Source organism: Vipera berus (assembly GCF_964194415.1).
Source record: "Vipera berus genome assembly, chromosome: 3".
NCBI lineage: Eukaryota > Metazoa > Chordata > Lepidosauria > Squamata > Viperidae > Vipera > Vipera berus.
The window spans coordinates 46,812,702-46,835,979 of NC_138204.1; the positions used below are offsets into that span (position 1 = coordinate 46,812,702).

Sequence of the window (23,278 nt, forward strand, 5' to 3'; positions counted from 1 at the left end):
CCTATCCTCAGCATAAGATATGGTAGTCCAAAACATTTGGAGGCTGTAGAATCCAGGCCAGACACATGCAATAGATGTCTTTAACTTATTGTTCTCAACTCTTGGTAGCCTCAACTAGCTTAGCCATTGATGGGGCTTGATGGAATGCACTGTGCATTGTCTACAGCTGTGAAGAATGAAACTAACAAAGTGATAACTTAGGGGAGTGGCACCATCAAGGGGGAGGAGGGAGGGAGGGAGGGAGAGAGAAGACTTTGACATCTTTTTTCAAAAGTGGAAGGTCCAAGACATGATAGTAATAATATTTTTTAGCTGTTACAACTGAGATTTCACACTATTTGTGTACAACCTTTCTTCCAAATGTATTCTTTACCACAAAGCAAGTTGAAACTAGGACACTTGCTTCTTACTCTTTGGTCTGGTTCATATGTAACATAAAACCAAGTTTTTTTTTAATCCATGGTTTGTTGAATATCCCATAATGATCCATTCACATATAATGCAAAGCCAAAATTTGTGACCTCTCACTCGTTACACATTAAAAAACTCTCAAGCCTCAGATAGCTGAATGTTATATTGGACTGTCCTTCAAGAGCAATTGTGGTTGTTCAGCCTGCCTTTCTTTTTGTCCCTGTCTAAGCTCTTCACTGAAGGCATCACCAACAAGCTAATGGCTTGTTTCACAGATGAGAATATGAGAGATGCAGTCCTAGTTCGGGTCTATGGAAGGAAAACAGAACTTATTGTGGACCGAGCCAATGAGCTGAGACATTTCCAAGTCCTTCAGGACAACGGCTGCGCTCCCAATCTCTTCTGCACTTTTGAGAATGGATATTGCTATGAGTTCATGCCAGGGAAGGCTCTGGGACCAGAACATATCCGGGAGCCAAGTATGTTCAGGTATGTGTACCTCCTTGCCCAATAAATCTGATGGTTATTTTTAATTAGAAAAGGTTTTTGCTCCCTGCTTTTAGTTTGGCTTCGTAATGCTATTGTGGTGATATAGCTGAAGTGTTACTGAACCCCAGCTAAAAAAAAAAACTTCAGAAATAATGCAGAAAAGAAGAGATGCTCAGACATGTCCTAGCTTTTGTGTAACAGTGTTTCAATGTCAATTTGTCTCAATGGCAGGATACAAGCCTACCAAAGTCCCCTTTCTTTTCTCTGCCCCCACCCCAGACGCTTTTGTTTTAAAAATTTTGAATGAATAAAAAGGGCTGTAGCTGATGCATGTTTTGAAATTCAGTGAAGATGCTTAAACGTCATTTTCATTTAATGGGAAACACAATTCCTGTGACAGGTTAAGAAACATAAAGACACTTGGGAAACCATTTAGATCATTTATTGATCTTCAAATTAGTTGCAAAGACTACAAGGAGTATTTCTTTTGCAGATTTTTTTCCTACAACATTTTTTCCTAAGAGGATGCCCTTAGATAGGTTAAACTATGGTTTCCATTATCCACAGCCAAGGGAGACTAATACAGGCTGGAGATTATGGATGTCATTATCAAATCTTTCGGAAAACTCTTAGTAAGTAAAACAGAAAGCTGCTTTCCCAAAGTATTATGTGTGAATCCCAATAACTCCTTAAGTAACACCAGCTGCCTGCAATTAGTGCAGGTTCGAGTCCCACCAGGCTCAAGGTTGACTCAGCCTTCCATCCTTCCGAGGTAGGTAAAATGAGGACCCAGATTGTTGGGGGCAATTAAGCTGACTTTGTAATAAAGCCGCTTGGGGGGGCCCAAAAGCCCTAATAAGCAGGCATATACATAGAATGAAGGCTATTGCTAAGCACATTAGTTTGTGCTTAAATTGTAAGCCGCCCTGAGTCTTTGGAGAAGGGCGGGATATAAATGGGATTAAATAAAATAAAAAAAATAACTCATAATTTTGATCAATTACTTTGGTACTGTACTTAGCACAATCACTAGCACTGATGATGTTACCTAGTTTGGATAATGAAACATCTGCAAGAAAAGAAACAAGCTGAGAGAGCATCAAGGACCTCTCATTTCAACCCTGAGCCACAAATATTTGCCTGTATTGATATCTAACTAGAAATTAATTAGCATATTTAAAACAATATTTTGTATAATGTTCTCTTGGATCAGAGAACCCATCTGCTAAATTTGGGGAAAGTTCTGGTAATGGATGCAGAGCATCCATCTATCCAGAGTATTATTATTATTATTATTATTATTATTATTATTATTATTATTATTATTATTATTATTATTATTATTATTATTGATGATGATGGAATAATAATAATAAAGTTGGAAAGTAAGTTAAGTAAGATATGTTGTCATGGTAGATTCTTTGGAACTGGGATACAAACAGTAAAGTACAATATTTGCTGATTTTTGTGGGCCCGTTTCAGTTATCAGAAAATGAACTGGATATATTGTGTTTATTTTTTTGCAGGCAAAATTATGGAACATTTTGAAGACAAAGTACTTAAATAAACAAAAATAATTTAATAAATTAATTCAGATCTGGCTGGCTTTTCCAGATTAGCACTGATGATGTTACTTAGTTTGGTAATGAAACATTTGCAAGAAAATAACCAAGCTCAGAACCCCCAGATTAGCTTTTTGTATGTATACTCTGTCTGTTGCCGTTTTAATTTGTACAACTCCAAGTAACATGCATAATGTTACTTCCTCCTGTTTTCCCTATAATAGACCATTGTTTTGGACTAAGAGGAATTGGCCTAAGTCAGCCAGCCAGCCAGCTTCCAGGGATAAGGGACAACCAAAGCTCCCAATCTCCCACGTCTTGTCCAGCACCATAGCCACTACATGAAACTGTCTCCCTCTTTTCCATAAGTGGCTACATTAAAAGTAGTGTGTTGCTCTTGAACTGTTCGATCTTTGTGATTTGTTTTAGGCTAGTAGCCCAGGAGATGGCAAAAATGCACAGAATTCACACCAATGGGAGTCTCCCCAAGCCTTGTCTTTGGCACAGATTGTACAAGTACCTTAATATTGTGAAAACTGAGTTTGCCCAAAAGGCATCAAATTCCAGGTAAATAAAAAATAAAAAAATGAATACAACAATTACTCAACAGTTTTGGTTACAGAATTGCAATTATTTTAAGCATATAGTGTAAAATGCTGGGATAAGCAATGAATCGAGGAAAGATAAGTAATTTGTTCTCATTTAAAACAAAACCCCCAAAATGATAAAAGTTATGGTGGGATCCTAGACAAATTTTTTGAACTTTCAAAACTGAAGGGATACACACGAATTAATTGAATGAATTTGTCTAGTCTATTGTTGAAATCTGAGGTTACCTGTATATGGTTTATCATATTTGATTGTCTTCCATAACCTGATGTCCAGAATATAGTCCAACATATATAGAAAACCAAGAGACAGAACAACTGGGTTTTAATACTGAATAATGTAGAAATATCAGACCTCAAAGAGTATACAGTAGGTCAGAGTCTTTTATGTTGCAGGAAAATTAACTATTACAAATTTTACATGCTTTAGAATAAAAAAAAGGTTTAGAAGTTCATCTAGCATCATATTGTGCAATAAATAACAAGAGCACCCATTCTGAAATAGATTTTTCTCTCTCAACAAAATGCCTATTTGCCTTCTATGCATTTAAAGCACAATTATACATTAGTTTTCTGTAGGGGACACTCCGCAGTACGATCCATTTTTTTGCAAGTTCTTATAGCAAGCTATAGTCAGGCACATTTATTTCAAATATTCCAAGATTTTCCCATCTGTGTATAACTGATACTGTTTTCCAGAAGCATGCTTCTAGTTCTCCTGTTGAGTTGCTCTTCTACTTACGGTAGTCCACTTGCACAGATGGGCAAAAGGGCAAGACGTCTGAGCACAGTATAGTAAGGTTTGGGTTTTCTTTGCCATTGACTAAATACCTTCGAAAGAAAGTAAGCCTAAATCAGGGGTCTTCAAACTTGGCCCTTTTATGACTTGTGGACTTCAGCTCCCAGAATTCTTCAGCCAGACACGCTGGCTGAGGAATTCTGAGAGTTGAAATCCACAAGTCATAAAAGGGCCAAGTTTGAAGACCCCCTGGCCTAAATCATCCATGAATGTTTGTTGTAAAACAATTGCTAACTTGGTATATACTGCTAAGTTTGTAAGACGCCCTGAGTCTTCGGAGAAGGGCGGGATATAAATGGAATTAAAATAAATAAAAATAAAATAAACAGTTTTTAACTATGGGTGAATAGTAGCATCAGAGGTGGTTTAAGAGAAGCTAGGAGCGGAATTACTATTGATGAATACTTTTAATTAATGAAAACTTACTATTTTAAATCTTTATTTGGCAAATTCATATACATTGGGTAGAGAATTATTACTATTTCCTAATGGGGACCAGCAGTTAGAAAAAGTGAGCCTTGTCTCACAAACCTTCCTGTACTAATTTAAGAAAAAAAGACCGGCAAAAAGAAGGGTTTACCGTCTCCCAGTGGCCATGGCATCACTTTGTCTTCCTTCTCAAGCTTCCTTCAGGAAATGCAGATTCCTAGCCTAGAGGTGTTAGAAGAAGAGATTCATTGGATGAAAGAACATCTCTCCCAGCTTCAGTCTCCAATCGTCTTCTGCCACAATGACCTTTTGAGCAAAAACATCATCTACAACAAAGCCGAAGGTTTGTTCTCTCGTTCTCATACATGCATGATACTTGCAAACCAAGCACTGGTAATTTTAGAAAATCATTCAAGATAAAAATGAGAGTTGCACATGAATTTTTCTTCCAGAAGAAGCCTCTCTACTAGAAACTCACTTTCAACAATTTCTGGCTTTACTTTTTCAGGTCATGTCCGGTTCATAGATTATGAATATACTGGCTACAATTATCAAGCATATGACATTGGGAATCATTTTAATGAATTTGCAGGTGAGTGGATATCTTTCCCCCTCCCCCTGCATTTCCTACATTTGTAGAAGCAGGAAATGTCTTATTATATCTAAACTTTAAATACATAACACTTTTCTCCGATAGTAATAGCAGCAACTCATTACTTGCAAAAGGGGCTGCTTTTTAACCGGCTGCCAAGTATCTGTAAACCACTCACTTTGCCAACCTATTTTGCTCCAAGATGTGGGAGTTGTTTCTGGGCTACTAGCTGCCATGTTGTTTCCCAGCAGATTCAAAGAAGGGAAGGCAAAGCTCAAATAATGCTAATTCTTACATTTTAGAAAGTTTGCTTTAAATTACAAACTGCTGATAAGACTATCTGTAGTGATAAATGGCTTAGAGCAGACATGTCAAACACAAGGCCCGGGGGCCGGATCCGGCCTGCGAAGTGGTTTCATGCGGCCTGCGAAGCCATCCTGGAAACAGTGAGGGAACGGCCCCACTTCTGCCAGAGACCCTCAGATCTGTCCCACTCCTGCCCAGGCCCCCATAGGCATCCTTGATGCGAACGATGTAGAGCTGGCCACGCCCACCCAGCAGGCCACGCCCACCCGCCCCCCTGAGGGCAACCGCAATGCTGATGCGGCCCTCAATGAAATTGAGTTTGACACCCCTGGCTTAGAGAGTCCACTGGAGTTGGGCAGCCAATAAATTTAAATAAATTAATAAATAAATAATAGTACGTTAAACAGCCATTTTGAGGTCACTGTAAGACGATTTCCCTTCCCTGATCGATCCTCTCTCTCTCTTCAGCAATTCTGATTTTTTAAGGATGGATTTTAGAAACCAACTTCTTTTCAAGGACCTGAGTGTAATTATCTAGATTTCTCTATTAATTCTCTGATGAATGGTTTTTTTTTTAAATACAGGAAATCACTATATGGCTAATTAGGTCTGCTCCCAGCTCAGCATGTATCTATTCTGTAAAGATCATGAAATCTAAGCTGCGTCAGACTTACAGAGGATTTATGCAGTAGCACGTCTTCAGAACAAGATTTGGGTTGCATGGCTATTTGCTTCTATTGCACTGTGTGTTAGAATAGAATTGACATGATGGCAGAAGAGAAGCAGGCTTGCTCAGGGTGATTGGTGGTGTACACTGAGAAGAAAACAAGACTTCGTGTTGGTTTTGCTGAATGACTTTTAACAAACCTTCTAAGATGTTTAGCTGATATAGAACTTGGGGGCACTATTTTGCATCGATTCCAGTGGTATTTGATTAAATGTTTCCAGACCATGATGTTGGATATTGTTCTGCTTTCACAGCTTCCCTCAGGACCTTATACTGTCTTTTTAAAAACAAATAAATGCATAATGCCAGTGGGGAAGATAATCCAGAGTTGTGTCTTATAATTAACTTTGGCTGGACAATTCAGAATTGTCCTGTATCTGAAATCAGCGAGAGAGTGGATGTAGGCAAAAAAAAAAGCCTTAAATCAGCCAAACCTCATTCAGGTGCTGCTTTTTGACAATATATACTGAGGTACTGGCACTTTGCTGCCAATCCCTGTTTGCTGTGGAGATAATTTTGAAAAGGATTTGAAAATTCTGGTCGTGTAATACGCAACAGATGGATTATTGTCTTGTAGATACTTTAGAAGCTATTTATTACCAGGCTTAGAACAGCTATTCCCATTGCTTACTAAGCTCAGTTCAAAGTTGCTCTTTTAGATCTTATAAATGGCTTGGACCAGAATATCACAAAAGGCTGCTTCCTCCTTTGTGAGACCACTTATAATCTATTCTATAACATTCACCAGGAGCCCTGAGAGAGAGACTAGGCCGGCGGATGTAGCATACAGGATGTTTTCTACAGCACTGTAATGTTTGGAGCTTTATTCCCAGACCAGTTAGGATGGGTTCATCCTTATTTACTTTTATACATCCAATAAAGAAGTATTGTCTGGTTAGACCTTTGATGTCCTCTGCTTGATGTTGAAGCCCAACAAAAGGAAGAAAAGCAATGGAAAGAAAGGATTGAGCTGTGGTTACATTGATTCAAAGCTTTTCTTAGTTTGGGTCTTTTATTCATTCCTTGAATAAACACCCACGTTCATCCTTTGTAGCAAATTACAATATGAAACAACAGCTTATCCATTAGACTTCTTCTCTCGGCATGTAAATATTTCCATTCTCAGCCTCCTCTCCTCCAGCTTGTAAATCTCTCTCCCTCGTTCCACTAGTCAAATTCTTCAGTCTGACAGAAACTGTGAAGGGAAGCACTACCTTCTACAAGCTTATTTTTCCTTCTTCTGTTGCAACCTTATCACTTGCAATTTCTTATCAATATGCAACAACAGTACAGTAATGTATCGGGCTATACCACAGGTCTGCAACCCGCGGCTCCGGAGCCGCATGCGGCTCTTTCAGCCGTCTCCTGCGGCTCCCAGTCCTCTGCCATGTGCAGTCCCCCCCCCAAAAAAAGTGGGACTAAAAAAGTTCAACCAATCAATTCAAATATGTAGGGTAGGTGCATATCTCGCCTTGGCTCCACTCTTCAGTCAAACCCTGTTCTGCACATACATGCATGTACGCGCATGCGCACACATTTTTTGCGGCTCCCAGTTTTTCCTTTTGTGAGGGAACCGGTTCCGAGTGGCTCTTTCACTGTTTCAGGTTGCTGACCCCTGGGCTATACAAATCTTTAAATCAGTCCAGTCTGGCTAAATTTAAGTCCATGTATTTACTGGACTCGGTTTAACCCATTTCCATCCAGTCTGACATAGACTGAACCGAGTCCTCTTGCCTTCTCTGCTCCCAGGCCTCAACGAAGTCGACTACAGCTTATATCCATGCAAGGAAGTCCAGTTGCAATGGCTGAGGTACTACCTGCAGTCTTACAAGAAACTGAGCCCAGAGGACCAGGGAGAAGGAAACAAAAGCAGAGGAGGAAGTGGAGCAGTGTCTGAAGAAGAACTGGAGAGTCTCTATGTGCAAGTGAACCAGTTTGCTTTGGTGAGTGTTTGATCAAAGTGCAGATAAAACAAGAGAGACTATTATTGCTCTGAAAACTGAGGCTGTCCAGCTTACATTAATGCAATGGCCATTTTTATATTTATCTCAATTTATTAATTAAAAAGGCCACAGCACCATACTAATTGTTTATTTTCTAATCTCTCTTCATCCCTTCATCTATTAGATATTCCTATCTATATATCAACCTGATGTCTTCTAGATGTTTTGGATAACAGCTGTCATATTCCACAGCCAGTATGATTATTGGCAATTGAAGTTCATTTATTCGGTTAGAAGAGGGTGTTCTGTAACTATTTATTCTGCCCTGTAGCCTAAGCAGCTAACAGATTTGTTTGCCTAAGAGTGGAGACTAGTACTGTAAAAGTCAGCTTCTACTTGCATCAATCAGTGTATGGTTCTTACTCCTGCAGTCCTAGGGGCAATCTAATTTGAATATTTGCAGCCACGACCTCATAGCTTCAACAACAGCCATTCTTCCCTGTTTAATTTAGATCAGTATAAGATTTTGAAGAACATCAAAGCTACCTGGCTGGAAAATTTAGGTGGACCCAGTTCAAATATTTTTGTGCCATAATGGCTCAGCTAGAATGACTTTGTTCATTCTGCAGCGGTTTTTAGCTTGTTCCGCTATCACAGTTCTCTGTATTCCCAAGTTTTCTCAAATACTAACTACTGTTTTACCTTTCTACGCTAGTTTCTTTTAATACATTATTTTCTCCCTCCCTTCCCACCTGTAAGTAACTGTCTCAGCAGGTACCAAATGCAATGAGAACTCTTTGGGTATGTGCAAGTGCATAATTTCTCTCATGTAGAGTTAAGTTGTTACATGTCAACACAAATTCTCACTGGTTTCCACTCACACATCTCAGAGGCAACTTTCTGATATTTTGTTGTCTTTTCTCAGGCTTCCCATTTTCTGTGGGCTTGCTGGGGCCTGATCCAAGCCCAATTCTCTACGATAGACTTTAATTTTGCCAGGTGAGCCATTTCTACTTGCATTGACAGGATGCAAAGGAGATGCTAGTTGTTTGTTTGTTTGTCTGCCTGCCTGCCTGGGAGGGGAGGGGAGATGCCAGTGACAACCATTCTCTCTGCTGGTTCAGAGTCCTGATCATCAGCGTAAAATGTTATTATCTGCAGTCGTATAAGACCTACCTGAGAGCACTTCTGTGAGATTTAATTACAAAAATAATGTGAAAATCTTGCAACGGTTTTAAGTCTTGATAGCCTGTTTACCCTATTCCTCTAGCAATAAAAGTGGGAGCTTCCAGATTTCTAGCTTGGTTAGAGCTTAATAACCTCTCATTCTAGAAATTAAACATGATAACATTGGCTGTTAATGACCTGTTAGTTTTATGCCAAGTCAGTGCTATGCCATCCAAAAATTTGTCTTTATTCACGAATTTCATGGTAGTTGCCTTTTTTTGAGTTTTGAGTCATTAACTGAAATATTTTGAAGCTTAATGACTTTTTGGTTTTCAAAGTTTTGCTAGAGAAACTTACACTATATTGCAGTAAGACACCTAAAGTCTCAATGCATTATAAGAAACAAAAATAACAAATAACATTTTGAAAATATCAGTGAAGAATCAGTTTTAATAGAAATCCCTGATTCTTCCCTTGATGTCATTCACACTTATTCCCCACATCTGAAATATGGGCTTCATATTTCAATCCTTACCTATTGGTTGATTAAATATAGATGAGATGAACAGAAAGATAAAATGAAACCAAATGTCTAAATAAATAACCTGCTTTGCCTTCTTTCCCGTGGTCCTCAGTTGCCTTGTGACCCATTGAACAACTACTCATTTTAAATTTCCTGTAATTTTTGCAATTTTACATTGTTGATGTATGTGAGAAGACAGACATTGGATAGAAAACACATCTGCATTTTTTTGGCATAATTTTTTCATTTGTAGACGCCAAAGAGCACCACATGCTACAAAATTAATGTGTACAAAGTGTTCGTAGTATTATACATAACAAATGTCTATCTTTATATTGCTGTGCAGGTACGCAGGCATAAGATTTAAGCAGTACTTTAAAACAAAACCTGTGGTGACTTCCCTTCAAATGTCCAAGTGAGGTTAAAGTCCAAAGAGTCTTCTGGTTCTCAAGATTCCACTCTTATTTTCTCTGGTGTAGAGCACCTGCCACCCTCTCCTGCAGTGCTGAGTGGTCAGACATCATGAAACAGGGCTGGGAAAGAAAAACACACCTTCCACAAAAGCAAACAAGTTCAACAAAGCCCCTGAACGTGGCTGTGCCATCCACGGATTACCTACCACATGTTGGTTTCGGAAGGTGATGTTATGACATGGCTGCTGGCAAGAGTTTCTGGGGCATGTGGAGGGAAGATTCAAGGGCTTCTGGGCTTAATAAGTGGGTGGCCAAGAGGGGAGAAGGTTTGCTTAGAGATTTGTATAGCTTTGAGGGTTATTGCTGGATGACACCTTTGTTCCTTGGCCAGAAGAAAGAAAACTAACAAGAGTTTTGTTTTTGTTTTTCAAGAACATGAGATTCTGGTCTTTTGGTTTGTGAGAATGGAGGAGGAACAATAGCTTCTCTTTACAATGAAATAATCCATTCTGAGATCTGCTCCACTCTCTACATGTGTGTGTAGAGAGAAAATCCATGATTTAAAAGATTAAGACCCTGAAGCTGGAATAAATATTCCCACATGCACCAGTTTTAAAATATGGAACATTTAGCCTCAGGGATAAAGAGTCCCAGTCCTTAAATAGCTATTACAACTTTGGTCAAGCTCTGAGCTGTTGGCCTCCCTGAACTATTAACTGGTAACAGAGAGCTCTGTGCTGAAAATTGTATTAGACATTGTGGGCAATTTCAACACCTATATTCTGAAAGTCCAACAATGTAGGCAACCTCAGATTACGTGTGCATATAATTCATACAGTGCCACTTTGAAGAGAGCAGATGTTACTACCTAGAACCTAATATGACGACAGCACAAAAGACAGATTACTTTTTGTAAGGAATAGATGTACCAAGTTTATGCAATACTCTGTTATTGTAATGGCCATATGTGTGAAAGAAGTTTACTCATCTCTCCCGACCACAAAATTGCATCCTGATCCAAATGGTACAGAGATTATTGCATTTCCATTCATGTGTTGATTTGCCCATAGAGTCTGCTGTAATATTACATTGTGCCATTCAGTATTTTGAGAAGGTGAATTCCACAAAACTAAACATTTTAATAATACAAATATATAAATATAAGTAGGAAAGTCGATGTAGCACAGGAAAAAGAAAGCACACCAATAAAACCCGGTAACAAGATTTTTTACCCAAATTTACTACCTGCTTAACAATCTAGTGCAGCTTTTCACCATCTGGACACCTCCAGCAGACTCAGGTAGTAACTCCAAAATTACCAGCCTTGCTCTGACTAAGTGTTCTGGAATTTGAAGACCCGTTTTATCTAAACACAGCCAAATTAGAGAAGTCTATTTCATTCACACAGCAAAGAGAAAAACCTTATGACTGCACGATCATTTGTATCAACTGTGACATAGTCTGGTCTCCTCATTTCACAACTTTACCTTGTGTATAAATAAATTTTATACCCCTTATATCCAGATTGTGGAACAGGAAACTAGAACCAATCTGAATATCCTTTATGAGTTGCAAGAAGCTCATGCTGTTAACGGTGCTTTATCTTCAAGATCATTTGGGTTCCTTTGGTTAAAGGGCCAAGTTTATACATACCCCTTACGGGTTCTCCAGTCAGAAGTGGATCAGCATTTCTGCATTGCCCTATGGCTGGATAAAACTGAAGTGTGAAGGCATAATGGGAATGAAACTGTTAGCATCAGTCCTTGGGTCTCTATCTGAGGCACTGTAATTGGTATAAAACATGTCATTTCACACTCTGAATTTCCTTTTATCCACATTTTGTATCGGATGGGCTTTTATTTTACTCAGCAGACAATGACTAGAATTAAAAACAGATGACCTCTCAGTTCCTATGATGTCTTTTCAGCTTAGTTATGAACTTAAATGATCAAATGTCCACTGAATTTGTACTTTGGAGCAAAAATGAAAATAACAAGCCTCCTGCAGGCTTGTAATTGCAATGCTATTATAATTAATTTCCTAGAATCTGATTTCCTGTAGTTTCCTCATAGTAGGATAGCTGGTGCAGAATTGCTGTTAAGAGAGGGCATTTAGTATCCTTAGGAAAGGGGACAGTCAGGCCAGTATTTGCCAGATGCTTTGCATTTACTCCCATAAGCAGCAGCCCATGTTCCTGTCTGTAAAATATTATGGAATTGTAGTCCAAAATATCCAGACAATATAAGACTGCCTTATTCCTGTCTTAGACATCTTTGTGCTTGGATAGCATTTACTTTGTTTTCCCTTTGTAGAAGTGCTTAGCTTTTTATATATCTGTTAGCTATTGAATAGTTGGATAAAAAGTTGCATATTTACATTCTCTGCATTCCTGATCTAGCCATTAACCCCAATACACTATTCATTATATCATTATATATCTATACCTTTTCAGCCTTGCTGTATTGCCTTTCTTCTTCTTTTTTCAAAACATTCCATTCAATCACTATCTTGGTCTTCCCCCTTTTTTCAACCCATTCACCGTACATGTATATTGTGTGTGTGTGTGAGAGAGAGAGAGAGAGAGAGAGAGAGAGAGAGAGAGAGAGAGAGAGAGAGAGAGAGAGAGAGAGTTGATCCTCAGTTGTTCTTTGAATGGCCAACCCGTCTTCACATACTTTTTTTTTGCAATGGCTATTTACTTTTCTATGCAGTCCACATTTCAATGGGATCCTCTCATTCTATATTCTACCTGTGTTTGACCTCACATATATTTTAAGCGCCCCATTCCTGGTGCATTTAACTCACTTTAATATTTCTTTCGACATACCCAACTCTCACATCTATGTGAAAATGAGAGGGATACAGCCTCTCTTGCTTCTTTTGACAAGCATCCATTTTTCACAACAGACAATACTATCTTTTCATCAGCATTTTACATTTCTTTTTCCAGTTTTGCATCTGTAGTGAACAGTCTAGCAAAATAAGTTCATCTACCTGTGATGTTTTAGCTGTGTAACTGTAACATATAACCTGCAATCATTCATTCCATTTTCATTATCAAGAACAACTACCTTGGCCTTCTTCAGATAACTACTAGCCCCCCCCCAAATGGATAGTAGAAAGCAGGGCAGCTTTTTAATTATAGGATATCCCTAAGCATTATGAACATGTCCTCTAAATTGAGTTAGACTTGAAACAGAACTGGTGAAGTTATTCTTTGATGTTTTCTATTTATAAATGTAGCTATTATTATTTAGTAAATAATAGTTACAGAACTGATCTTGTGAAAATTGGACAAACCCTAAGTTTTATGACAGGACCACACTAAACCTCACTGTGAATCTAACCAGCATAGCTTGGGAGTCCTTCAGGTGAATTTGACTTCAACTCCTAACAGCCAGTATAGACAATGCATTACGGGAGGTTTATAGAGAGAGAGGTGTAATTAGTACAGGTGAAGAAAAGATGTATAAGATCTTGTCCATGGTCACTTATGACAATCATTATTTATGAATAAAATCCATGAACCTCTGCCTTCTCTGTACTTCTGAGCTCATATGCTATAATGGAACTGACATCCGTTAATATATAATCCTTCCAAATAATGGGGAAGTTGGAGGATAAAATGGATTAATTGGGTGGATATAATGAGCAGGATCAGTGGAGTACAGCTGTGGAAAAAGGATCAAGAGTGGCATAAATGATCTTACTTGCTCAGAAAACAACACACATTGCTTCATTTTTTTATGCTTATATCCCTCTTAGAAAACATCTCCCTTTCTTTCTTCCCTTTCTTAATTCATGATAGGACCTCCTTGGTCACTTTTCTGCAGACCTTTTTCTTTAAAAGTGTCCTGCTTGTTTTGCCTGTTCTTACCAATGCTTTCCGACCTCTCGTTAAAAATTCTGCTTTTCCCACTTTTTCTTTCCCTTCATCTCTCTTACAAGCAAGATGCTGACTTCTGAGTAAACCTCCAAAAACACAACATGCCAGTCAGGAGACACAAGAAGACAGAACTTTCAGACCCAGAAAGTTCCTACTGAGAATCTTCCCAGGGCAAAAAGACCAGATCCTTCAGCCATAATCTAAATTTCCTTCACTTCTGATGCAGCTGCTTGATTTCAAGCAAAAAGATAAGCCTTCTTGTCTGGGCAAAAGTATTCTGACAGGCCTCCAGAGGGCAGCAAAGAGTAATGAATTCATTCTTTTGACCCAGCAGCTGCAAATGTCTGCTTGTGAACCATGATTCTGAATGACCCGATAGTTTGGAAAATGGGGTGGAGCTAGGAAAGTGAGTTAAATACTAGGAAAGGGGCCTCATCATGTGGTGCATATGGAAAAAAAAGATTAACCTCAGACTAGAAAGTTTAAGAAGCTTGTAGTGTGCCAAAGTTAGATGGTGACTTAGCAACCTGTAATCATCTAGACCAGTATTTCTCAATCTTGGCAACTTTAAGATATGTACACTTCAATTCTCATAATTCTCCAGCCATCATGTCTGGCTTAGGAATTCTGGGAAATTAAGTCCAGACATCTTATAGTTCAATAAAATCATTACTTTTGGCCGCCAACACTATATGTATCCTCCCTAGGAGCTACACATTATCCCACCAATAATTTTATTTTGAATTATTAAAGAAAGGCCAAAGTTCGACATCTGGTTTTGTACAACATTCTAACAGGATTGTGTAGTTTGTGGCAGCATCCGACCGGTTTAAAATATTGTGTGAACCCAGCCTTATTGTTCAAAATGGCCTTTATAACAACAAAGCCTTAACCATCAAAAAACTTTAATATGCATTTTATAATTGATATATCTGGTTGCCAAGCCAGTCCCTTTGGATTTTTCAAAAGCTTTATCCAATTAACTGGATGTTTTATTGTCAGCTGTGCGCACCCTAACTCTGAAGGCTTATCTAACATAGCTAGACATATGCAGAGCAACTGAAATTTCATTCAGTGCATGGCTTCCTTCATTACCTCCCTTCACCAAAGAGGGAAAGATAGCCATTGCCATAATATAATGAAGAGCGGAGTACGAACCACCTTAGTATATAAAATATCTCTTGCTCCATTTAGTCCATCTCTTGCTCACATTTAGTGCAAAAGCAATCAGAATCTCAACATTATTAACACATGTACCAGCTATAGAAAATATTAATGTCCTTTTAAGTTAGAGGACATTCACACTTCCTCTGAGACACTTGTGGAAGGGAGTGGTTTTAGCCAACTTCCTTCTTCACATTAGAGGTAGTCTACTCAGGATTTTTACAGTTTTGCCATATAACGCATCTTAAATATCATTCAGAGAAAGCAAAGGCAGCAAAAACTACTACTCTATACAGTGTCCTTGGTTTTCGGGAGAGCAGGAAAAACCTCATAAATTGTGCTATTTTTTGCATTTCAAGATTATTAGGCTGGATGATAAGTATCACTCATATTTAGATGCCTTCTGGGTGCAGGGACCTCTGTGGAGGAAATTCCTAGGATAGTACAAAAAATGTTAAAAGCCAACATTGCCACCTAAACAATCTCAGAATCGCTCATGATTGTCCTGACTACAGTCCTTGTAGGAATGGCCAGATCAGTCTCTGTTCCCTCCATCCAATCAAGAAGGGAACACAGAAACTGGATCTTGAACAACATCTTCTCACCCTGTGTCTAGTTTTTACTTTGCTATCTTTGTTCTTGGGGAGGAAAACAGATGAAAAGTCAGTCTAGACAAATCTCTATGATGCTTTCACAAGCAAGGTAGAGGTGGTGGAGAGCCGTGGAATTGGTTCAGCAGTGGGCGAAGTGTGTGCCCATTTAACACTAACTGCAAAATGGAAATGTTTTTATTTGAATTTCTAGGCAGCCAATCTGCCCTTTTTCAGAAATAATATATACTATATAGAAATTGGAGCCAGAGTGGGGATTGCTGCAGCAGCATAAACAGTAAAAAAGTTCCATGGAGCAGTGTCATAAATTACATAATTCTCTGTCTTCTAAGCAAGTTGGAGGCTTAAGCTGTTTTTGCCATCTCCACCTATCAGACCAAGATGGAACCTGCTGCCAGGATCTATGTTTCACTCTTTGCATAGCCTGTTAAGAAAAAGCAGTACTTTCAAAACAAAGATTAGCATTTTCCCATGCTAATGCATTCTGGATACTCGTATGGAAGCTAAAATGGTTTTTATACACCGAGTTGCTCAGAGCATTTTTAGCGAATTTATCTTCACAAGATCATATAATGTGCATGCTATTTGCTAGGGAGAATAAACGGAATAGCATAGTAGGAAGTTTTAGGAAATAAGTGGGCTTATTTATACAACAGGATCTCAACCCTCTTTACTTCAGAGAGATTCACAATCATACTGCATTGTCATGTTCTCAGTGTTGACACAGTAATGTGCACAGGTCTCTTTCATTATGTGATGTCATAGTGAGGTAAAAGCTTCAGAGGAATTTAGATTTACCTAAAAAGAGTAAAACACATTTTCGCCCTGAAGTATATGGAACACGTCAATATGAAATAGAAGTCTCTGTACGTAATTGTGTTATTAATCACAGCATACCAGCACACTGTTAAAAAGGCCTGAAGACAGATACAGGGTCATTGGCCTTATCTCAGAGGCATCACAAACAGCTCAACACACCACATTGATGTGTGTTGATGTATAATCTCTACTTGTCCTCATATAGTCAGAATCAAGCAATTTATGAAGTTTTTATAGCTTGATTTTTATACCATGAAAAATTGATTTGTTATCTGAACACAAGCAAGATTGCAGTGTGGGTGACATTGTGTAGTAGTGTTGCGTACTTGAAAGAGAAATCTGCGTAATTATGCGATGTAGTTACTGTTTGAAATATACGACTGCTTTGAAGCTTTAGGGGTTTTCAGAACCATTGCTTTACTGAGGTAACAGGGTAAAAGCCAACAAAGGCATCTTTAATATGGGCAGAGCTTTCCCAGTTCATGCACAGCCAACAAGCAATGAACTGGTCAGGCTAAACTTTCAAGGATTAGTCTACATCTCTTAGTTGGTTACCTCACAGTGACTTGCTATTTTTTTTTTTTTATAAAAATGTGCAGATGCCAGCACATCTCTCCTTGTATGTGGTACCACTAATTTTCTTAGCAATTTTCATGTACTCTGTTCCATGTACCGGTACATAAACAAGATTTTTCTGTATTATGATAGTTGCTGACAATACTGAATGAACTGTGTATTCCTACAGGTAAATGTCAAATCGGTGGACTTTGTTTCTTGAATGAAAGACAAAACGGAACCTTTTAAACACCAAATGTCTCTTTTCAACTATAAAGCCAATGTTAAAATTAAAAACTGGAGGGAAGATGTTTTGTTTCTGAGTAATCAACTGTTCATGTTATGGAGCTTATTGTCCTTGGTTAGTTCATTTGTTTAAATCAGTAGCTAAATTAGGCTGGGAGCTGTGTTTCAGCAGCAACAAAAGGATCCCAGATTCTCTATCCCTGCTGTCTTCTGCTCCAATACTTATTCTGCACAAGTAGTATTATTTCTTGTCATGTTTAACTGGCTTTGGAAGAGACAGAAAGAAGTAGCAGCTACCAACCTAATACCTGGGACACGATCGTACATGTCTGGGCCAATGATCAAGACAGATCCCCGTTTCCCTCAAAGAGATTTTTCCAGTATCATTTGCCTGCTCAAGGTCATTTCTCTCAGGCAGTTGCTATGCTTCACAGCAGTCAGAATACAGTACAGTATTGTACATGGGTCTGTATTGCATAGTGCTCCACAACAGAGACATTCTCATTCCAAAGGATGCACTAATGATCAAGAAGATACAGCCAACTATCTCTGTCATGTTAGTTTTTGAACAACTGCCAACATGAATACATGAGGCTGCTGAGGTTTATGACCCCTGCAGCAACTCCTATCTTACATTGACAGATTGCAGTATCTGACTGGCAAAGAAAGAGGGCCCTACATTGTCTGCTACAGCAAAGAAAATATTATAGATCTTGTGAGATGCACCTCTCATTTGAAGTAGCTTGGAACCAGGAATATTGGATCTCAGTAGATCAGGAGAATAAGATGAAGCACTCCAATCTGTTATTTTTTAATCTCAATTGAAATTAATCACAACGGCTAAGAGACCATTTGTTTAAAAACAATTATTTTAGTACTCATAAAATTTATGCATTGCCTCCTCTTCCTTTCTAAAGGTCTAAAGATTTAATCTGAGAATAAGATACCTTGATGAAAAGATTTCAGAAATATGTTTTTTGTCCCATATAATAGACTTGAGATTCCGACGATGTTAAACACATCAGTATGAACAAGGATGACGTATCATCATGCAGATGGAGGGAAGGGTAAACAATAGCATTATCACTTGTAAAAGACTATATTAGTACTTTCAAGGAAATAAGCCCCTTTAAGAACAGTGGAATTTACTACCTCATAAACACATGCAAGACTGTGATATTAAGCTTCAATCCTACACAAACCTACCCAGGGATAAATCTTATTGAACATCCTGGGAGTTTCTTCCACATAAACATGCATTTATAACTGCATCAATGTTTGCAGATAATTTCAGGGAAATCTAGCATCGTGTACCTTCTCTGTTTTAAAGACAGAGAAGGTACACGATGCTAGATAAAGCTCTATCTATATGTACAGACATCTCCACAGCCTTGAACTGTTGTTAAAAGGAACAAGCACAATGAGTTAGGTGGCAATGTGAATTTTACAAAACTAGAACTAGCACAGATCTCTGTTCCAAAACATCTTTATTGTACCAAGAAAAGGAAAACCCTTTATAAACAAGAGTGTTGAAATATACAGGTTAAGTTACTAATCTTATTAACAAAATAAAGCTCTATCTATATGTACAGACTTTTTAAAACAAAACAAAAATAAAGCAGCAGCCAGTTGCTAAAGCACAGTAGAAAGGGATAGCATTATGAAAAACTGAAGGAATGGGGAACAATATAGATCAAAGCCTATCTTGATGCTCTCAAGGTGCTAGACTATAACTCCACAGTTAGAGGGCACCAGGATCAAAAAAGGTGTAACCCATTCTCATGATGCTTATTATACATAAACCAAGTGATTCACTTCCTCCCTAGAAGATATAATTGCATTTTTTGTTCTTTTTAAAGTTAGAATAAAGGAAAATGAATTGGACAGATGCAAGTAGTTTGGACTCATTTAAGCTAGTCAGGGACATAAGTCATACCTAATGTAATGATATAATAAAAGCTGTCATGAAAGAATGCCAGACGAGAGTTTTGTTTGTCGAACAAAAACAGAAGTCCAGATTCTCTCCAGATATATCTCAGGTACAGTGTAGTGTCATCACACAGTGATACCAAACTGTGTGATGAGGCTATACACACTAAGATCAAATTTCAGAGTGACAATTATACTCTTCTGTTGCAATAAAAATAATGTTTTGCATGCTCAGCATGCAACTTCTGTCAACTTTTTGTATTAAGTTTTGGCAAACATATGAAGGACCACATTTTTAAAGATAGTGACATCAGGAACCAATATTCAAAGGTTTGTAAGGAATGAAATGGGTGCATAAATCCTCTGTAAAATGTAAGGTATGTATCTCATTCTTAATCACCCCCCCCCCTCGTTATCAAAAATTCTAAAAAATAGTGATCTTTTGTCATATCCACTGAAGTGGAGTAGAAAAGGGATGCTAGTCGGCTTTTTGTAATATTAGACTAAGGGTGACTCCAGACAGTGTATATGGTATTATCAATCCTTACTTTTCTGCCATGAATGATAAATAGGCTTGTAATTTACCATCTCTGCATGTGCACATACTGTTATGCTTCACCTGGCAATGGGAATGATAGTCATGTGGGCAATGCTAAATTTCTTCCATGATCTCATATCTGGTCTCAAATTGTGGAGATCAATGTGTGGTATTAACAACTTGGTCACCCTAACACAAAAAAGAGAATTTGTCAAAAAATGAAGAACGACATGTTTACTTTAAGAATGCCTAATTTAGTTTCTCAGTGACATTACAATTTGACAGTAGAAAATAAAAGATTCCCATGCTGAGATTTAAATCTAGTGGAAGTGTACAAAAATATTTAAAGGACTATCTAAAGGGATAGGAGCAAAATATGTAAAAATGTATGCAAATGTACATAATTCATACACCAGAGACACAACTGCATATGTATATCGTGACCCTGTACATCCTCTGTGCCTCTCTCAACACTGTTCTTCCATGTACTGAAGCTAGCCACTGGTGTATCATTAACCAAGAACACTTAGCTAATTTAAACCAGGGCAAGACTGCTGCTTTCACTAATGCCACTAAAGGATAATAAGAAGGAGATGAAAGAAGCCACTCAAATACATTATACACTCAACTTGGATGATTTGAGCATGATAAGCAAACAAGTACTTATACTGCAAACTATGAGTGTTGAGTTCAATGTAGGGAAAACATGAATTTACAAGTATACTGAAGCCTACCAGAGGCTCAATAAACTAGTGTGACAAAAGTGGACAAACCCCTTTAAAGTTGCTGAATTATATCATCCTATTCCTCATGAATTATAACTCAGAACTACTAGAAGGATGCAGGTTTCCTACCCTGTATACTACAGCATCATCAGACTAATTCAATTAAATTATCCATTTTAAAGAATTTCTATTCCTTCACAGAAGATGTTTCAGAATAGTTTTTCGAAGAAGGTGCCCTTCAGGTATGTTGGATTATAATTCCCATCATGCACCTTAGATGCTCTAGTGGGTGGGCATGAGAGAGCTATTACCCTTGTAGGGAAACAATTTTGGAAAGATTGCCTCAGAAACTTCACATTCTACCCCTTAAACATCAAGTCAGATTTCTATTGTTGCAGGGCGTCCTCTTCTCCTGTGTGTACTGAGAATTGGCAAGCAAACAAGGGTAGGAGGGAAACAGGCCATGGCTTAATTTATAAGTTGGGCCAAGGCTGCCAAGGGTAAAGGCAGCCCTTTGAGACCTCTGTTGCTATTCAAGTCCAGAGCTAAAAATGGCTCCATGGGAATTTATTGGCAGGGCCAGTGGGAATTGAAAAAAACAAACACAAGACAAAGTGAAATTGGAGTGGGGGAAAAGGCAGAACCAGTTGAAATCCGGAATGAAGGGGGAATAATTGTTCCACCCAGATGTTTCACTTAAGGAAAGTGAAAAGGCTCCTCAAATGTTGGTTGAATGCTAGTGATTGGCTGGCCAATATAAGCTGATGCAGCTGACCAGGTTGTAAACAGGTGAGGTCTCTGTTTGGCTATTGGGAAAGTAAGCTTTTACATCAGCTTTTTGGGGAAAGGAGAAAAAGCCATAGAGAAAATGAACAAGAGACATAATTGCTACCCTGCCACAGAGCATTTGCCCCTAACTCCAACCCAACAAAATATACACACAGTTGCGATTGGAAGGAGGAAGCATTTTCCAGTCAAACTTTCATTCCTGAGAGCATAAATACTGAGCTGCTAGGAAGATGGGTTCAAACATTATAGGCTCTGAAATCTGCTCGGTATTTCAATTCTCATTCTTCATTCCTTAGTGACTCCATAATACCTTTGTTCCCTCTTATTTAACTTCAGTGAAGATTTGGGATATCCTTAACAGGAGTTCTGACCTTAGTAAGAAAAAATACCAGACTTGTTACAAGATTCATAGTCAATCCATATTCAATTTCCTTGGGGTAAATTCAGCAGGTCAAAGAAAAAAATTCCTCCCTTTCCACATAAGATAAGTGGATGGGAAATAAACTCTACCAATACCACAGATGGTGGCATAAAGAATTGTTCCTCTGCTCTGTGTCCATTTCCACTTTAACAAGTTCCTCCCCCTTGTTTCTTCCAATGCCATTAATTGTTCCACATTGGAAAGAGGACAAAGGCTTGTCCGTATTTTCCATACTTGCTCTCTTCTTGTGACATTAGTCTGTGAGAACCACTAGCTCGCCATCGCTCTTCTCCTCGCCCTCAGAATCCTCATCTTCACTGTAGTGGTACATCTCCCCATCAGGCATTGAATGACTGTCCTCTGCCCCATCCCCTTCCTCTGGCTTCAGACTACATGTGTTCACTATGACTGGCATGTTTGATTCCATGCCATGGGACAAGTAGTGATCCATCAGTGGTGGAGCTAGCTGAATCCCAACTGATCGCTGGTACATGAGATCCGAAGAGGAAGGTGGCATCTGGCTGCTTTGGGGCCTAGGAAAGACATTACAACGTATCATAAAAGTTATGCCAGCTTACATTCTGTTCCAACCCCATCCCCACCTCTGCATTCACACATGATTACTGCACTTCCCAACATGGAGACAGGTAAGCAAGAATAGAGAAGCTGTGATCTTTTATTACTGAGCTAAGCATTCCTAATTATTGGTCATGTAACGGAGGCTAATGGTAGCTGCAGTTCAGTAGTATCTTGTGGGCCACCACTTCCTTACTCCTAAGAAACAACAATGTACTGGTCACGTAAACAACAATGCACTGGTCACGTGTTTGTACAATACTGGTCTCCCTGGAATGAGATCTGATCAACTGTCTTCCGGCAACCTTCTACAAGCAAACTTTGCTGAACTTTCCTTTCTTCATCTAAGCTTTCAGAACTGCCTGATTTCACCTAAATGCTAATCATGCTTCTACGATCCAGCAAACTGTTTAATCGTATCTTTGATCCTTTCAGTCGGCTAAGCTACAAGACACACAAAAGACCATGAACTGGGTTAGCTATTGGTAAGGTCAGGGCAAATAAGCCCAGGAAGGCATTGCAGGTCACAGTTAATGATGAATCAGGAACCTGAACCTTATTAAACTATCCCTGACTTGCACAAGATGGGCTGTGCGGTTCCCTTAAAAGAGGTGAATTTCAGACACAGGAACCTGCAGGCTCAGAAAGCGGTGCTCAAGAGGAACAGAGAAAAGGGACAGGAAGCCTCACGCAATCAAGTAGCCCTGCCTGGCGTCCTGGCGCCGATTCCTCATCAGTGCCTTGTATTCACCAACACGAAGCCGCTTCCCTTCCACAATGCAGGTGCGTTTGGGGCGGGGCTTGTACTTGTAATTGGGATACTTCTCCAGATGCTGGCGGCTGAGCCTTGCTTGCTCTTCATAATAAGGCTGCTTCTCCTGATTGGACATGGATTTCCATCGGGATCCTATAAAAACAGAGAGCAATGAAAGAGGATGATTTCAATTACCTTTTTTATTCTTCCTCTTCTGCATGGTCCTTCTCAGTCTCATGCTACGCCAGAATATACTGCTTCCTAACAAATGGGCTTAGAAAAGAACAGGGACTTAA

At 38.8% G+C, this 23,278-nt stretch overlaps 2 protein-coding genes across 7 annotated transcripts in view; one reads left to right on the forward strand and one right to left on the reverse strand.

The window, feature by feature from the left end:
• Positions 1–17,308, forward strand: part of ETNK2 (ethanolamine kinase 2) — a 35,747-nt gene extending 18,439 nt beyond the window's left edge. The window contains exons 2-9 of one of the 2 annotated variants that reach the window (XR_014025855.1): positions 641–900; positions 2,892–3,029; positions 4,493–4,641; positions 4,807–4,890; positions 7,673–7,866; positions 8,792–8,865; positions 9,903–10,194; positions 17,195–17,283. Coding sequence is in view for 1 of the 2 variants with exons in the window: in XM_081323165.1 (XP_081179291.1) it covers positions 641–900; positions 2,892–3,029; positions 4,493–4,641; positions 4,807–4,890; positions 7,673–7,866; positions 8,792–8,865; positions 10,036–10,194; positions 17,195–17,198 (1,062 nt within the window). In the remaining variant the exon portion in view is untranslated. Of the gene's footprint in view, positions 1–640; positions 901–2,891; positions 3,030–4,492; positions 4,642–4,806; positions 4,891–7,672; positions 7,867–8,791; positions 8,866–9,902; positions 10,195–17,194 lie in introns of both variants that reach the window. The other variant, XM_081323165.1, reaches the window with a different exon arrangement.
• A 1,366-nt stretch (positions 17,309–18,674) lies between these two features.
• Positions 18,675–23,278, reverse strand: part of SOX13 (SRY-box transcription factor 13) — a 64,937-nt gene continuing 60,333 nt past the window's right edge. For 3 of the 5 annotated variants that reach the window (XM_081325421.1, XM_081325420.1, XM_081325424.1), the window contains 2 exons: positions 22,919–23,135; positions 18,675–22,185 (listed from right to left, as the gene is read on the reverse strand). In XM_081325421.1, the coding sequence (XP_081181547.1) occupies positions 21,906–22,185; positions 22,919–23,135 (497 nt within the window). In that variant the 3' untranslated portion in view covers positions 18,675–21,905. The remainder of the gene's footprint in view (positions 22,186–22,918; positions 23,136–23,278) is intronic. The other 2 variants (XM_081325423.1, XM_081325422.1) reach the window with 2 other exon arrangements.